The 13,200-nt window shown below is 43.7% G+C and overlaps 1 protein-coding gene across 2 annotated transcripts in view; it reads right to left on the bottom strand.

Moving 5' to 3' along the window:
• Positions 1-404: 404 nt before the first annotated feature.
• zgc:66455 (uncharacterized) overlaps positions 405-13,200 on the bottom strand; it is a 21,816-nt gene continuing 9,020 nt past the window's right edge. For both annotated transcript variants that reach the window (XM_070553706.1, XM_015954374.3), the window contains 2 exons: positions 960-1,115; positions 405-876 (listed from right to left, as the gene is read on the bottom strand). In XM_070553706.1, coding sequence (XP_070409807.1) covers positions 497-876; positions 960-1,115 — 536 coding nt within the window. In that variant the 3' untranslated portion in view covers positions 405-496. The remainder of the gene's footprint in view (positions 877-959; positions 1,116-13,200) is intronic.

The following is a 13,200-nucleotide window of genomic DNA, read 5'->3' on the forward strand; positions in this document are numbered from 1 at the left end:
ACCAGTTTATTATTTCTGTCTTTTTTTTTAACGACAAGATATTTACAGCTGTACGGTGTTAGAGCGTCGTTAAGAGGCATGGCAAAAAGGTTTAGCGCCAACTTGATTTTCTAATTTGCTTTTGTAGCTTTAATAAAACAGATTAGAAACTGTTTGGTAAAATTGTCAGAAAAACAAAAACAAATTTTACCATTCCCTCGGTATCTTCCCTTGTTCTGGCTGGTCCATTCATCCTTAGCCTGGTTCTGCTGAAAGATTATTCCTGGTTAAAGTTGGATTTCCTTTCCTCCTCCATGTTTAGACTGTGCTTACAATTGTTGCTTGTTGAGCTGCCCTTTGTAGAAAAGTGGTTCTGTGTTAAGTGGATGCGTGTGGTCAAGTTAGATCAAGCCAGAACAGAAAGGTGATGCTCGTTTGTTGCAACTTTATTGATCAGGAGACAGACAGTCTGAGATCTGAGAAGATTTGAGTTGATATACACATAACTAGACTCCGGTCACATCTTTCCTTTGTCCTTTGGATCAATGTAGCCATCTGGTGGCAGCAGGGAGTTAAAGCGCAGCAGGGTCAGGTCCATGGAGGGGCAGTGCTCCTTCACTGGGACCCAGCCCTCTCTGATGCCTCTTGCAGGAGGTGGTGGGGGCAGGTCACACTCAGTGGGCGTGGAGTAGCTGTCATCAGAGTGTAGGTGGTGGTTGTTGTTTGGGTCAGGGGGAGAAATGCTGTCTCTGCTGTTGCAGCGGACCAGGAAAGTTCCTCGGTGGTGGCGGTGGTACAGGGTCCCAGCCACCACCATCAAGGTCAGAATGAGGAAGCTGAGCAGGAAGAAAAGCACGTAGACGCCTTTGCTCTCCGAGGTCAGGCCTGAAGTGCAACCTGGAGACAAACATCAAATTAGACAAGTGTGTGTGTATGTGTGTGTGTGATGGGGTGAGAGGGTTAAGGCAGGGCAGACCCACCTGCATCCTGCGACTCCATGCACACGGTTCCTCCTGATCCCACCCGGGACTCATCCTGGAACCCTGGCCTGCAGTGGCAGGAGTACGTTCCAAACTGATTCACACAATCGGCGTTAAAATCGCACATAACCAGCTGGGTTCCACACTCATTCACATCTGAAAGAGCCAGAGACACCTGATTATTATGGTACTATGTTTATATTGATCATTCTGTCTGTTATTTCATTGACTGAATATCTTCTAAACATCACCTTCACAAATCAAAATCAATGGCTTCTGTTAGTTTATTCTCATCTCTAGATCAGTATACAGTACCAAGAGTGACAAAAAGAAAAATCCTCCTTATGCATTTCCAAATTTACAGCCTGAATGTTCAAAATGTTGTTTAAACATCATCTTCCTGCTCTTCACTGACAGTAATGCCTCGAGTAAAACCTGCAGGAACCGCGTATCACACTAATGTGGGCCTGGACTGTGTTCTAAAGGTTTCCACAGATATTTGTTGTCTGGACAATGGCCAGTCTGACCACGTGATGTGCATTTAGCAGCCTAGTTTCTTTTTGGATGCTGATCCATCTTATCCAGCTGTGGTGAGAACCCTTTCCTTAAAAATGTCCCTTCATTATTTGCTAGCTTAATGCTCCTCCTGCCTTGGCTAGAGCCAAGCACGTGCAGGCAGCACTGACCAGCAGCGTGGAGCATTGTTGGAATAATGTTGAGCAAAATTATAAAGATTAATTAACCCAGCTGAAGTCATCAGCTAAGATGTCCTGCTTATGATGACACCAAGTTTTTAGCATGGCTCTTTTGAATATTTGCTTCCAGATTTCCTTTAAAGTTAAGGTGTGTAGGTTAAATTTTTTTAAGTAACTTAAAAAGAAAAACGTAAATGTGGCTGACCTTGTTCTGTGAAATGAAGTAGGTAATATTTCATAATTCGTTTTTCCTATAAGCCCCTCCCCCGACCTCTGCAGCAGAACAAGTCATTTCTATGAGCCTAGCACATCGACTAATGGGCCATTCCCATCTGTACCGGGTCGGCCTGGGCCGGGTAGCCCCAGTCGGCCCCAGCCTGGCCCGGTTGATTCCACACATCCTTGTCTTAAGCCCATGTGGGCTGATTCTACCCACCAATCAGAGGCTTGCTCTAATGTAAGGTGTGAATTTGCTGTCAGCAGTGGGTGTGTTGGCCCTGGTTGGCCTGAAGCAGTACCCCTCGGGAAGAGGGCCGAGAATGAGCCTTGGTTGGCCCGGGAAAATTCCAGGCCACCCAGATATGTAAACAACCTACGCTACCCGGCCCGGCCCGACCCGGTACAGATGGGAATAGCCCATAATAGAACTGGTCCAAAAAGCAGAACTGTCAGTTGATCCTTCTTTTAAACACATACACATTGTGTAGGCTGTTGGTGAATTTAACTATCACACAACCTCTAGAACGCACTGGTTCCAGCGGTCGCCTCCCGCTTCGGTAACCAGTCATGGCCGCCCACACCGCATTAACGGGTAGCATTGGAGACGTCCAACAAGGTCATTTGTCCACAGCCTGCCTCAGCAATGTCAGAGGTCAATGTCAATGTCAAGTTTATTTAGAAAGCACAGTTCCAACAATCAGAGACTGCACAAAGTGCTGTACACAGACGAGCAGTAAAAATAAAGTGGTAAAACACAGAGCATTCCAGTAGACCCTAAAATTATTTAACGATAAAATCAATTAAAAGCAAGGGTAAAAAGGTTGGTTTTTATAAGAGACTTAAAAGCAGAAAGGCTGTTAGCAGACCTAATCTGTAGGGGGAGGCTGTTCCAGAGCTTGGGAGCGGCCACAGAAAAGGCTCTGTTGCCTCTAGACTTCGGCCTAGACTTGGGAACAGATAATAGATGTGGAGAGGATGATCGGAGGTTTCATTTGGGGACATGAGTGTTTAAACGTTCCTTCAGATAAGGAGGGGCCAAATTGTGTTGTGCCTTAAAACAGATCAGTAGCATTCTAAATTGAATCCTGTAAGTGACCGGGAGCCAGTGAAGAGCTTGTAAGACTGGTTTTATGTGATCCCTGCGCCTCCTACCTGTCAGCAAGCGGGCTGCCGCATTCTGAGCCACCTTCAAGCGGTGAATTGACGACTGCTCCAGTCTATGATAAAGAGAGTTGCAGTAGTCGAGTCTCGACATGATTAGCAGGTGTATAACCTTTTCAAAGTCTTTGAGTGGTAAATAGGGCTTGACTTTAGTAAGAACACGCAAATGAAAGAACACTCTGGACAACAGAACTTATCTTTTTATCAAGTTTAAAATGGCCATCAATGAAAAAACCCTGATTTCTTGCCTGAGACACACAAAAGGATTCTAAAGGGCCAAATACACCGTTTACCCCGTGCAACAGCCCAGGGTCCCCAAAAAAGACCATTTCTGTCTTTTTGTCATTTAAAGTGAGAAGGTTAAATTGTAGCCAGTTTTTAAACATCTTTTAGACAATTCAGTAATTTGTCAAACGATGGCCTTCGAGAATGTAGTGGGACATATATCTGCACATCGTCCGCAAAGAAGTGATACGCGATGCCATGCTTTTTAAAGATTGCGCCAAGAGGCAACATATACAGCGAGAACAAGAGCGGGCCCAAAACTGAACCTTGAGGGACACCACAACTAAGTTTCACTGGAGACGAACAACACTGTCCCATATTTACTGTAGAAGTCCTGTCTGACAGGTAGGACTTAAACCACAGCAACACTGTGCCCCGGATGCCAACGTAATGCACTAGGCGGGATAAAAGGATTTGATGGTCCACCGCATCAAAGGCCGCCGTTAGGTCTAAAAGGATCAATACAGCTGATTGACCGGAATCGATAGTTAAAAAAATCATTAAATATTCTTAAAAGAGTAGGCTCCGTACTGTGGTATTGCTTAAAACCTGATTGAAACTTCTAAAATACCATAATGGTAAACGTAGTCCTGCAGCTGCCTGTGGACAATTTTCTCCATGACCTTAGAAAGGAAAGGGAGCTTGGAGATAAGCCTGTAGTTGGAGAGCACCATGGGATCGAGATTAGGTTTCTTTAAGATCGGCTAAATAACAGCACGTTTAAAGGTGGCAGGGACATGACCAGCAGATAAACAAACATTTTTTTAAAGTGATGGGTGGATACTATCCAGTGGGCTGCAGGAAGGTTTTGACTGGTGAACCACCTTTGAGAGGTCAGAGAGAGAACAGCTCAAACTGGTCAAAAGCAGTTGAGCATGGTTGTGAAGAGGCTGAGTCCTCGAGAGAGGAAGGAGAAGATGATCCAAGAGGTGATCTTATCTGTAAAGAAATTCTTCAACTTTTCACAGAACAGATCAGAAAACTGTAGGCAAGCGGACACACCAGGGGAGATAAGACGACTAAAAACATTAAATAAGACCTGAGGCCTATGGGAGTTAAGCGTAGAAAAGTACTGTGTCTTTGCATGCTTTAGTGCACACTGGTATTCAGCACGAGCATCCCTAAGGATATCCAGCGAGACATGAAGGCCGTCCTTTTTCCATTTTCTCTCAGCTCTTCTGCAGGCGCATCTGAGAGAACCAACAGAGTCATTCATCCATGGTTCTGGAGCACGCGCACAGCGCAGAGTTCCAAAAGGGGCAATACAGTCCAAAATGTCAGTGCATGTAGAATTAAAACGATCCAAGAGCTCATCAGTTGATATGTTGCTACAGTCCATCTGCGCTGAAAAATCTGCGTCTTTAAAAGCAGCAATGAAATGAGAGGCAGTTCGTGAGCTCAAAAGACACCGGCAACGCTGTGACAGAGCCCGGATCGGTTCAGATATATCCACACACACACTGAATAATACAGGAAAGTGGTCTGAAAACCAGGAGTCATTAATTTCAGTCCCTTTAACATCAAGGCCAAGAGATATTAAATCCAATGTGTGGCCCTTTTCGTGTGTAGGGCCTGATAAAGATTGAGTAAGGTTAAAAGAGGTAAGTAATTGCAAAACCTCCTTAACCAGAGGTTTAGTTGCACAGCAGGCGTGAATGTTAAAATCGCCAACAATTAAAAGCTTTTCAGCATTAAGAACGAGACCTGCCATAAAATCAGAAAAATCAGCAATAAAGTACTTATCCAGCTTAGGTGGCCGATAGATCACTGCACAAAGTATAACATTAGACTGGATTTCAAATAGTTGAGATTCAAAGCTCGGATAAGCATTTGAAGGGATGTTTTGGCATTGAAATTTAGATTTCCAAACCGATGCCGAGCCTGGGAGGTTCAGAGAAAACCACTGACTCACCATCCCGAATCCAAGTTTCTGTAAGAAATAAAAAATCCCAACGCTCGTGCTTCAAATAAACCCTTCAGTACAACGGTTTTATTTGCAAGAGACCTGGTATTAAGGAGCGCCATCTGAAGAATCAGCCAGATCCTCAGAGACAGGTAAGGGGAGAGGTGGAGGCTGGAATGAATGAGTATTTAACAGTCTTTGATTCTGCTCAAAGCGCTCATATATCTCTGATGTTCGGGAGAGATTGACGATCGTAAACTAGCTGAGCGAGAGCATTGTGCCAGTGGAAAAACAGAAAATAGTAGTAGGAGTTTGAAGGGGCTGAGCAGACGGTAAGCCGTGCACAGTGCTGGCGCCATCTTGCTACTCAACAGTCGGGTCAAGTGTCCAGCAGGTATCTTCTGCCAGGAATATTGTGTTCTTCCCTGTGCCAAAACAATTCCATGCTCAACTTCTCCAGCTGCACCATCTGGAAACTTTGTCCATTTCCTAACGCTAAAAGTTATTGACATATCATATTCTTTGTTTTTTATTAATGCCTTAGCTGCTTCACAGTAAATTAATGAACATAAATGTTTATTATTTCATAACCTATTTCTGATTTTAAATGCACCAAATGAGTACTTGATCATTTAATAATGACTTCTCATCAGTTACATTCACATATTAATATCAGTATATTAACAAATGAATGTTTAACCATTTGCGTCATATATTAAAATGAAATAAGCTTTCCAAGCGTCTCCGAGGGGAGTGTTTGAGGACTTTTTTTAAACTTCTCAAATCTGGTTGGTCAGAGTTTATAAACAACCATTTCTAAAGAGAGATCACTTCCTACATTGCCCAGTTCCTCCAGAGCTTTGAGTTCCTGCCAAGCTCACAGCTCATGCTAAAATTACCATCCTATGGGGAATCACCCAGATTTTTATGTGGAATACTTGAAGCGGCATAGCGTTACGGTTAGGGAAACTGTCCGCCTGAAGCCCCCTTAGAAGTATCTTCCAACCAGTCGTGCGTAATCGGAAAGGGCCTACAACCTTCAGATAGATCAGACGTCCACTCACTCGCTCAGTGAGACGGCTTTGCTTACAGACCCCTGAGAACTTCCACTATCCTGGTGCGTGGGCTCTTCATAAAGGCGTCAGAGTGGTTAATAACTTGTTAAATTACAACAAACAGCCAACTTCATTTTAGAAACCCAGACATCACCTTTCTGAGGCCCTGTCCACACGTAGCCGGAGATCTGCCAAAACGTAGATATTTTTCTACGTTTTGGCCTGTCATCCACACGAAAACGGAGTTTTTTCACACGAAAACGGATCTTTTTAAACACTCCGGCCAAAGTGAAGATCTGCGTTTTCTCCGTTTTGGGTGTCTGCGTGTGGACAGACAAAACCGGAGTTTTAAGGTCCGCAACGTCACTTTCCGCGACAAAAAAATGCTGAAATCGCGTGTGCGACCTGTGTTTACACTAGCCGACAGCATGGATGCCCTCAGAGCTGCGCTCGCTTTATCAATTGTCCAAGCGCTTTTCGCTTGTTTGTTTTTGCAAGTGGAATTACTGCTCCTTACGGAAGACCACAGACGAAGGACGAGGTTAAGAACGGGGGAAGTACTGCCGCCTACAGGTCTGGCATGTCCTTAACAACGTATTTATCCGGGTACGTGTGGACAGTTTTTTATTTTAATGAGGTGGTGTGGATGCAAGTTTTTGGAGAGGCGGATATTCGTTTTTTTTTTAAACGTCTACGTGTGGACTAGGCCTCAGTCACTTAGTGAAGCTCTTAAAACATAGCAGGTCATGTTTCATCAGAGTTCATTCATCGTCTCAGCGCTTTGTTTGTCCATTTTGGCCATGTGAAAGCGTTCTATAAAGTTGATTTGATTTAATATCACTTTGAATCACCATTTGTAATCATTTGTCTTTCATCATCATTGATAAGAAATATTGTAATAAACAGATTTTTTAAACTATATTTTTGTCTCTGTCAATTATAGTGTCGTTTCCCTGCACACCTCAACTAATTTCATAATCAAATATTAAAGGTTCAATATCATTGATAATCCATATTTTTATTGATTACATTTCATTGAATACCTTTATATTTTTGGGCAAATCCCCAGTTTACTTGGTCTGAGGTTATAAACACACACAGCACTTATAAATCCTACACATGGCTAGTCTGAGAGTTACGTAAACCCACGCAAAATTTATAATGCCCTTTCATTTTACGTGGGTGGCAGATCATTTAATCGTGTGAGGCAGACAAGCATCCGTCTACACTGGGCGCGTCTAACAGCTTAAAAACCTAAAGCCTGATTTATGTTTCACCGTCAGCTCAAGTGTGGAGTCATGCACGCGCATTGATGCCACAATCGTAATAATTATCGGATGTTTATGTATTTCAGAGACTTTAACTGTCACATTTGTCCCTCATTCTCCTCCACCTCTTCATGCAGTTACCTCCTTTAAACTCGCGTTTACAGTCATTTCTTTCATGAATAGAAGATTTGCAGCGTGTCTTCATGCCCCTTCAGTTGTGGGTGTTATCAGTTTAGATCATCAGGCTTTGTTCGCGAGACGATCTTCAATCAGCTCCACGCCTGCCATGATGTCAGCACAGTTGATTAATGTGACTCTGTACCCGCGCAGATGGAAAAATATAAATCAGGCTTTCTTTAAAACAGTTTTCTTAAAATTCACAACAAACATTAAGGGAAAAAATTGGCAACAACAGGCAAGTATATAGCTGAAACCAATTTCAGCATAACACCAGGGTGTTTTACTTCCTGCAGTGGCGGAATGGTAATCGGGAGAAACAGGAGATTTCTCGGTTTTCTAACCCTTAATATTATTATTGGAGTATATATAAATAAAATGTAGGTAGACATCCACATACACTCACCTAAAGGATTATTAGGAACACCGTACAGAATTGCCGTAATTCTACGTGGTATTGATCCAAGAAGATCTTTAGAAATGTTGGCGCATATTGATGGGACAGCATCTTGCAGCTGATGGAGATGTGTGGGACGCACATCCAGGACGTGAAGCTCCCGTTCCACCACATCCCAAAGATGCTCTATCGGGTTGAGATCTGGTGACTGTGGGGGCCGTTGTAGTACAGTGAACTCATCGTCATGTTCAAGAAACCAATTTGAAAGGATTGAAGCTTTATAGCATGATGCATTATCCTGCTGGAAGTAGCCATCAGAGGATGGGTACATGGTGGTCATGAAGGGATGGACATGGTCAGAAATGCTCAGGTAGCCCGTGGCACTTAAACAATGCCCAATTGGCCCTAAGGGGCCTAAAGTGTGCCAAGAAAACATCCCCACACCTACGGTTGGGCATCGAGCATCGACTGGAACCGGGACTAAATTTTTTGTTTTTCCCGGAATCGTTTAAGTTTTTTATTTTCGATACCTAGTTTCGATTCCTACGCCGACCGGAAAAAGACGCCACCAAAGAAGCAGCAGCTGCGACATTACGGGTGGGCCTACCGGGCCTGGGCTCACCCACTTGCACTCGGGCCCACCCCATAACAGCCGTGAGCTGCTTTGACCAGCAACCAATACCCGTTTTTGTTTATGTCAAAATAATTTCATGTTATTCATCTTGTTAGTTTAATTTCCGTAATAGCGGAGCAGGTGCGGATTTTAGACGCGTCACGCATGTCTCCGTTTTAAACATGTTTAAACTGTTCAGAATACAAATCCAGGCTCTGTCTCGTTAGATTGGTGTAACTAAAGTTTGTACTGAATGAAACTTTACGTTAAACCATGTTGAAAAGAAAAGGATCCGATTAAATCATTTCCCCCTCATTTTACAGTCACGGAGAACAGCGCAGTGCGTATGGCTCTGGGGTTAATCAAGTTTAGGTGTTTCTCTTTGCAACAATCTTCACAAGAAGGCAAAACATTTAAATGGCAGGTTACAGATATTTCCATTTGACTGTTTATTTTGACGGATAAACTCGAGGATCTTGGTTGTTTTGAAAGAATTACCCCGACCCACACTGATGCGCACACAGATGAGCTGACATTTTAATCGTTAACGCACATCGGAGGTAACCAAATAAATCAAGAAATGATTCCCATCAGAGCTTTATACTGGACACTGTTCAGCGCGGCTCGGAGCGAACACGGTGGACAGTGAGCTGAAGATCTGTAGACGGGTTCGCAGTGCAGAACCACGGCGCATGCTTTAAGATTTCCTCCCACTGAAACGGTCTGGAAACCCGGTCTCTCTGAGGGATGTGTCACTTGGAAAAATGTTCTGATTATGAAACTTTGGCTGAATAGAGCTTGTTCCCGTCTCTAATATGGAGACGCATGACGCATCCAGGCTGAGGCAGAATAGCCTCTTCAGCTCAGAAAGCACCTGTAGAGACATTTGATCACGCACAGTTTATGTGGAGCAGAAGCGGTCGGGCCACGGCAGGTGAAATGTTCCTAGCCTACATGAAGTGAAACTGTTTAATTGTAACATTAATATGTTACTGGACACGCTGGTCTGGTTGGTTAGACCAGTTTTTGATGTGGAAAACACACACACACCAATTAAAATGATACTGATAGCATGTACTAGAAGACAGGTGATGGTTTACGTATTTTAATGATGATCAGGCTGATGTAAAGTGTAATCTCCATCCACATCCGGACAAAATTATCCTTTTTGCTCTGCTCTTGTCTGGGCTGACGTAGCTGACTGTGCGCGTGGCGCTCCTAGCGGCTGTGATGCACATTTTACGCATTTGGAGAGGTGGGCTGGATGCTTTGCTTTTACTGGAAGATGGATTTATTATTTTCTAAAATGTCGTAGATTTTGCCCCATGAATAACCGTAAAAACTACTGGTGTGCATGTACCCTTAAGAAAGAGTCCTACGTTGAGAGGTAAATATCAGAAGTGCAGGTTATGCATTCTGGTGCCGGTCCACTTAACGCACGGGTGTAGGCTAAATTTTAATGAAAAATGAATGAAAATTGTGAATTTTACTTTATATTTTAGAAATAAAAAGGGGGGGGGGGGGGACATTTCTGACGTCTTTTTAAACAACATTTTCTAGCGCGACCTGCCTGCTTCACTTACATCACTGCTTATTAAGGTCCATCCAAAATTACCGTGGCCCAACCAAAAATGAAAACCTGGCGCCGCGCCTGCGAAGAAGAATCCACCGGAAGTGGTCGGGTTACTGCAATCAAATGGAGAATGTGCTGAAGCGTTCTACAGTGTGACTTCACTTTAACAAACCAACAACTCAGCTAAGTGCATTACCTGTGAGAAAACTATCACGCACAGGAGGGTGCACAACAAACATGATAACACCCCTACACCTTCATGATGTTTAAACAACCGAGTGCCCGATCTTTGACGTGTTGCGCCGGTCTACCCCCAGTTCCTCCTCGTCCGGTTTAGACCCACAGCCTAGCAGCGCACTGCAGTCAGAATCCAGAAAGGTAATACAAAATATGTCTTTTGTTAACACTGAGACAGCTAAAAAGTTTGACATCATTTAAATAAAAGCAAATACTCAGCTAACCTAAGTACATTTATTCTTTTCAGACAAGCCTCCTGAGATAGCTAACGTTAGCCAGTTGATAATAGTCTGCGATGTGCTACACCTTCTCTGTTCAATATAGCAGCTAAGGGAAAAATGTCCTTGCAACAAGTAGAGGAATGCCACCGAAAGGTTACTGCATATACTGTGAAACGACCGCACCCCATTTCAGATGTGGAATCACCAACATTTAGGTTAATTAAGCAAAAATGATAGCGCTAAGCTAATTACTGAGCTACTATATCAAGTAATTGTAACAGTAACAATATGCAGCTTGCATTTTCCATTCTTCAAGAACCACCTCTTTTAGAGTAGTGATGCAAACTCGGGCTCTTTTAAGAGAACTGGCTCTTACGGCTCGGCCCACTAAAATGAACCGGCTCTTTTGGCTCTCAAATGGCTCCTCCCATTAGTTTTTGTTTTTTAAATTAAGTTATCACCAGAAATTATATTAAATGTGTGTCTAATTATTGACCAATCTACAAACTTCCATTAAATGTACTTTTCATTATTTAAAGGGAGACTAGAACATCTTGGCTTATTTTTAGTACCCCTAGTGTCCATGAAGTTTTGCCTTTTCTTCAAGGCACTCGGAGTACAGACGCTTCTCTCTTTCGCTCCCTTATCTTTTTTTCCCCAAGGTTCTTTGTCCTGTCTGCCCACAGAGCGCTTCTCTGTATTTCTTCTGAAAAACTATTTTTACCAACCATGGATTTGATAAACTGGTCATTCAATGCGATCGATAAGATTTTTTCAACAATGAGAATGGAGCAGGGGGCTCCCGCTTGTCCACAGGGGACATACCCGGTGGGGTATATATTGGATTCCCATAAGGAGTGGAAGATCATATGCCTCAGCCAGCTGTCTATTGAGGATATTGAAGATGTGTGGATATTCGGCCTGATGATCACTGGATTTCTCCTGACTGGAGTGGGAGGATATCTGGTTTTCTGGAAATTTGTGAATACGGGAGCGATTGGAGGGCGACCCACACCCACAGAAAGCACCGTCCGTGTGGAGACTTCTCAGACTGGGACGTTACTCGAGGTGAATCGTAAGCTGGACAATGTTCTAGCTGTGATACCGGTATTAGTGCGCAAAATGGATGTCATCTCGGAGAGAGTCACCAGACGGCATGGACAGGTTTAAAAACCCAAAATTGGCTTCACTGAAGGACTGGAATGATCAGTTTAAAGACTGAATGCAGAGAGGAAAATTATTTCAGCCTGACCCGAACAAATTCTTGTTATCCGAATCTGACGCCCTGGTGGCCTTGAGCGGCGAGCAAATAACACCCCCATGAAGGAATGCAGACAGATGCTGTGAAAACCCGACACCATTGAAGGTAAAAAGAAGTGACGAACAGAAAATGAAATAATTATTTTAATGTTTAGAGCAGCAGGAACTCTGAGAGAATGCAGGTGCATCAGTGAGTTTGCGGCCACTGTGCAGAAGGAGGGGGAGAGAGGTTGGTTGCGCTGGTTGTGATGAGCAACAATGTAGCCACAGCTGCCCTGGGGCGCAAAGACAGAGGCAAGGCTGCCGAGCACTGGCACCACCGGTCCCTCCGATCACCACCAGCAGGCAACATTAAGTATCTTGCCCAAGGACAAAACAGAAGAGTACTACTGGGACTCTACACTCTAAGTGATGAGAAAGATCACGGTTGTTGTAACTAAATGTTTCTAAACTGTATGTTGTAGTAAAGGTGTGGAATTCAAAGAGAAATGCATGGTGCCTACAGTGAAGCATGGCGGCAGTGGTGTCTTTATGTGGGCTGCATGAGTGCTGCTGGAGTTGGGGAGCTGCATTTCATTGATGGTATCATGAACTCAACAAAGTCCTGCTCTATACTGAACACAACAGTGATACAAAACACACATCTAAAGCTACTGCTGCATTTCTGAAGAAGAACAGGGTGAAGGTGATTGAACGGCCAAGCATGTCTCCTGATCTGAACCCAATCCAACACCTGTTGAAGCAGCAAGTTGAGCATCACTCTCCATCCAGCATCCAGGCTCTTAAACAGGTTATTGTTGAAGAATGGAGAAAGATAGATGCAGCAACATGTTGCCTACTTGTTCATTCCATGCCTAGAAGACTTGGTGCTGTCCTTGAAAATCACTGTGGTCATACAAACACTAGATGTAGTAGTTTTGTTGTGGGGTGTGTTCATTCGTGCTTCAACCCAAGCCCCCACAATGCGGCTCAAAAATTGAGGCCAACCCGGAAGTACCAAAAATTGCAGTTCCACCGACATCCACTAGGGGCTGGTGTCAGAAGTGAGCAAATCCTCATCGACTTCCATGTTAAAAATACCAATTTCACAGCAGAAATAAACTTGTTTACAGCCTGGTACCAAAACATGTTTTTGGTTTAAATGATCTAGTTTACACTCATGACAACTCTGAGGGGG

This window comes from Nothobranchius furzeri, chromosome 7, assembly GCF_043380555.1.
Source record: "Nothobranchius furzeri strain GRZ-AD chromosome 7, NfurGRZ-RIMD1, whole genome shotgun sequence".
In the NCBI taxonomy this organism is placed as follows: domain Eukaryota; kingdom Metazoa; phylum Chordata; class Actinopteri; order Cyprinodontiformes; family Nothobranchiidae; genus Nothobranchius; species Nothobranchius furzeri.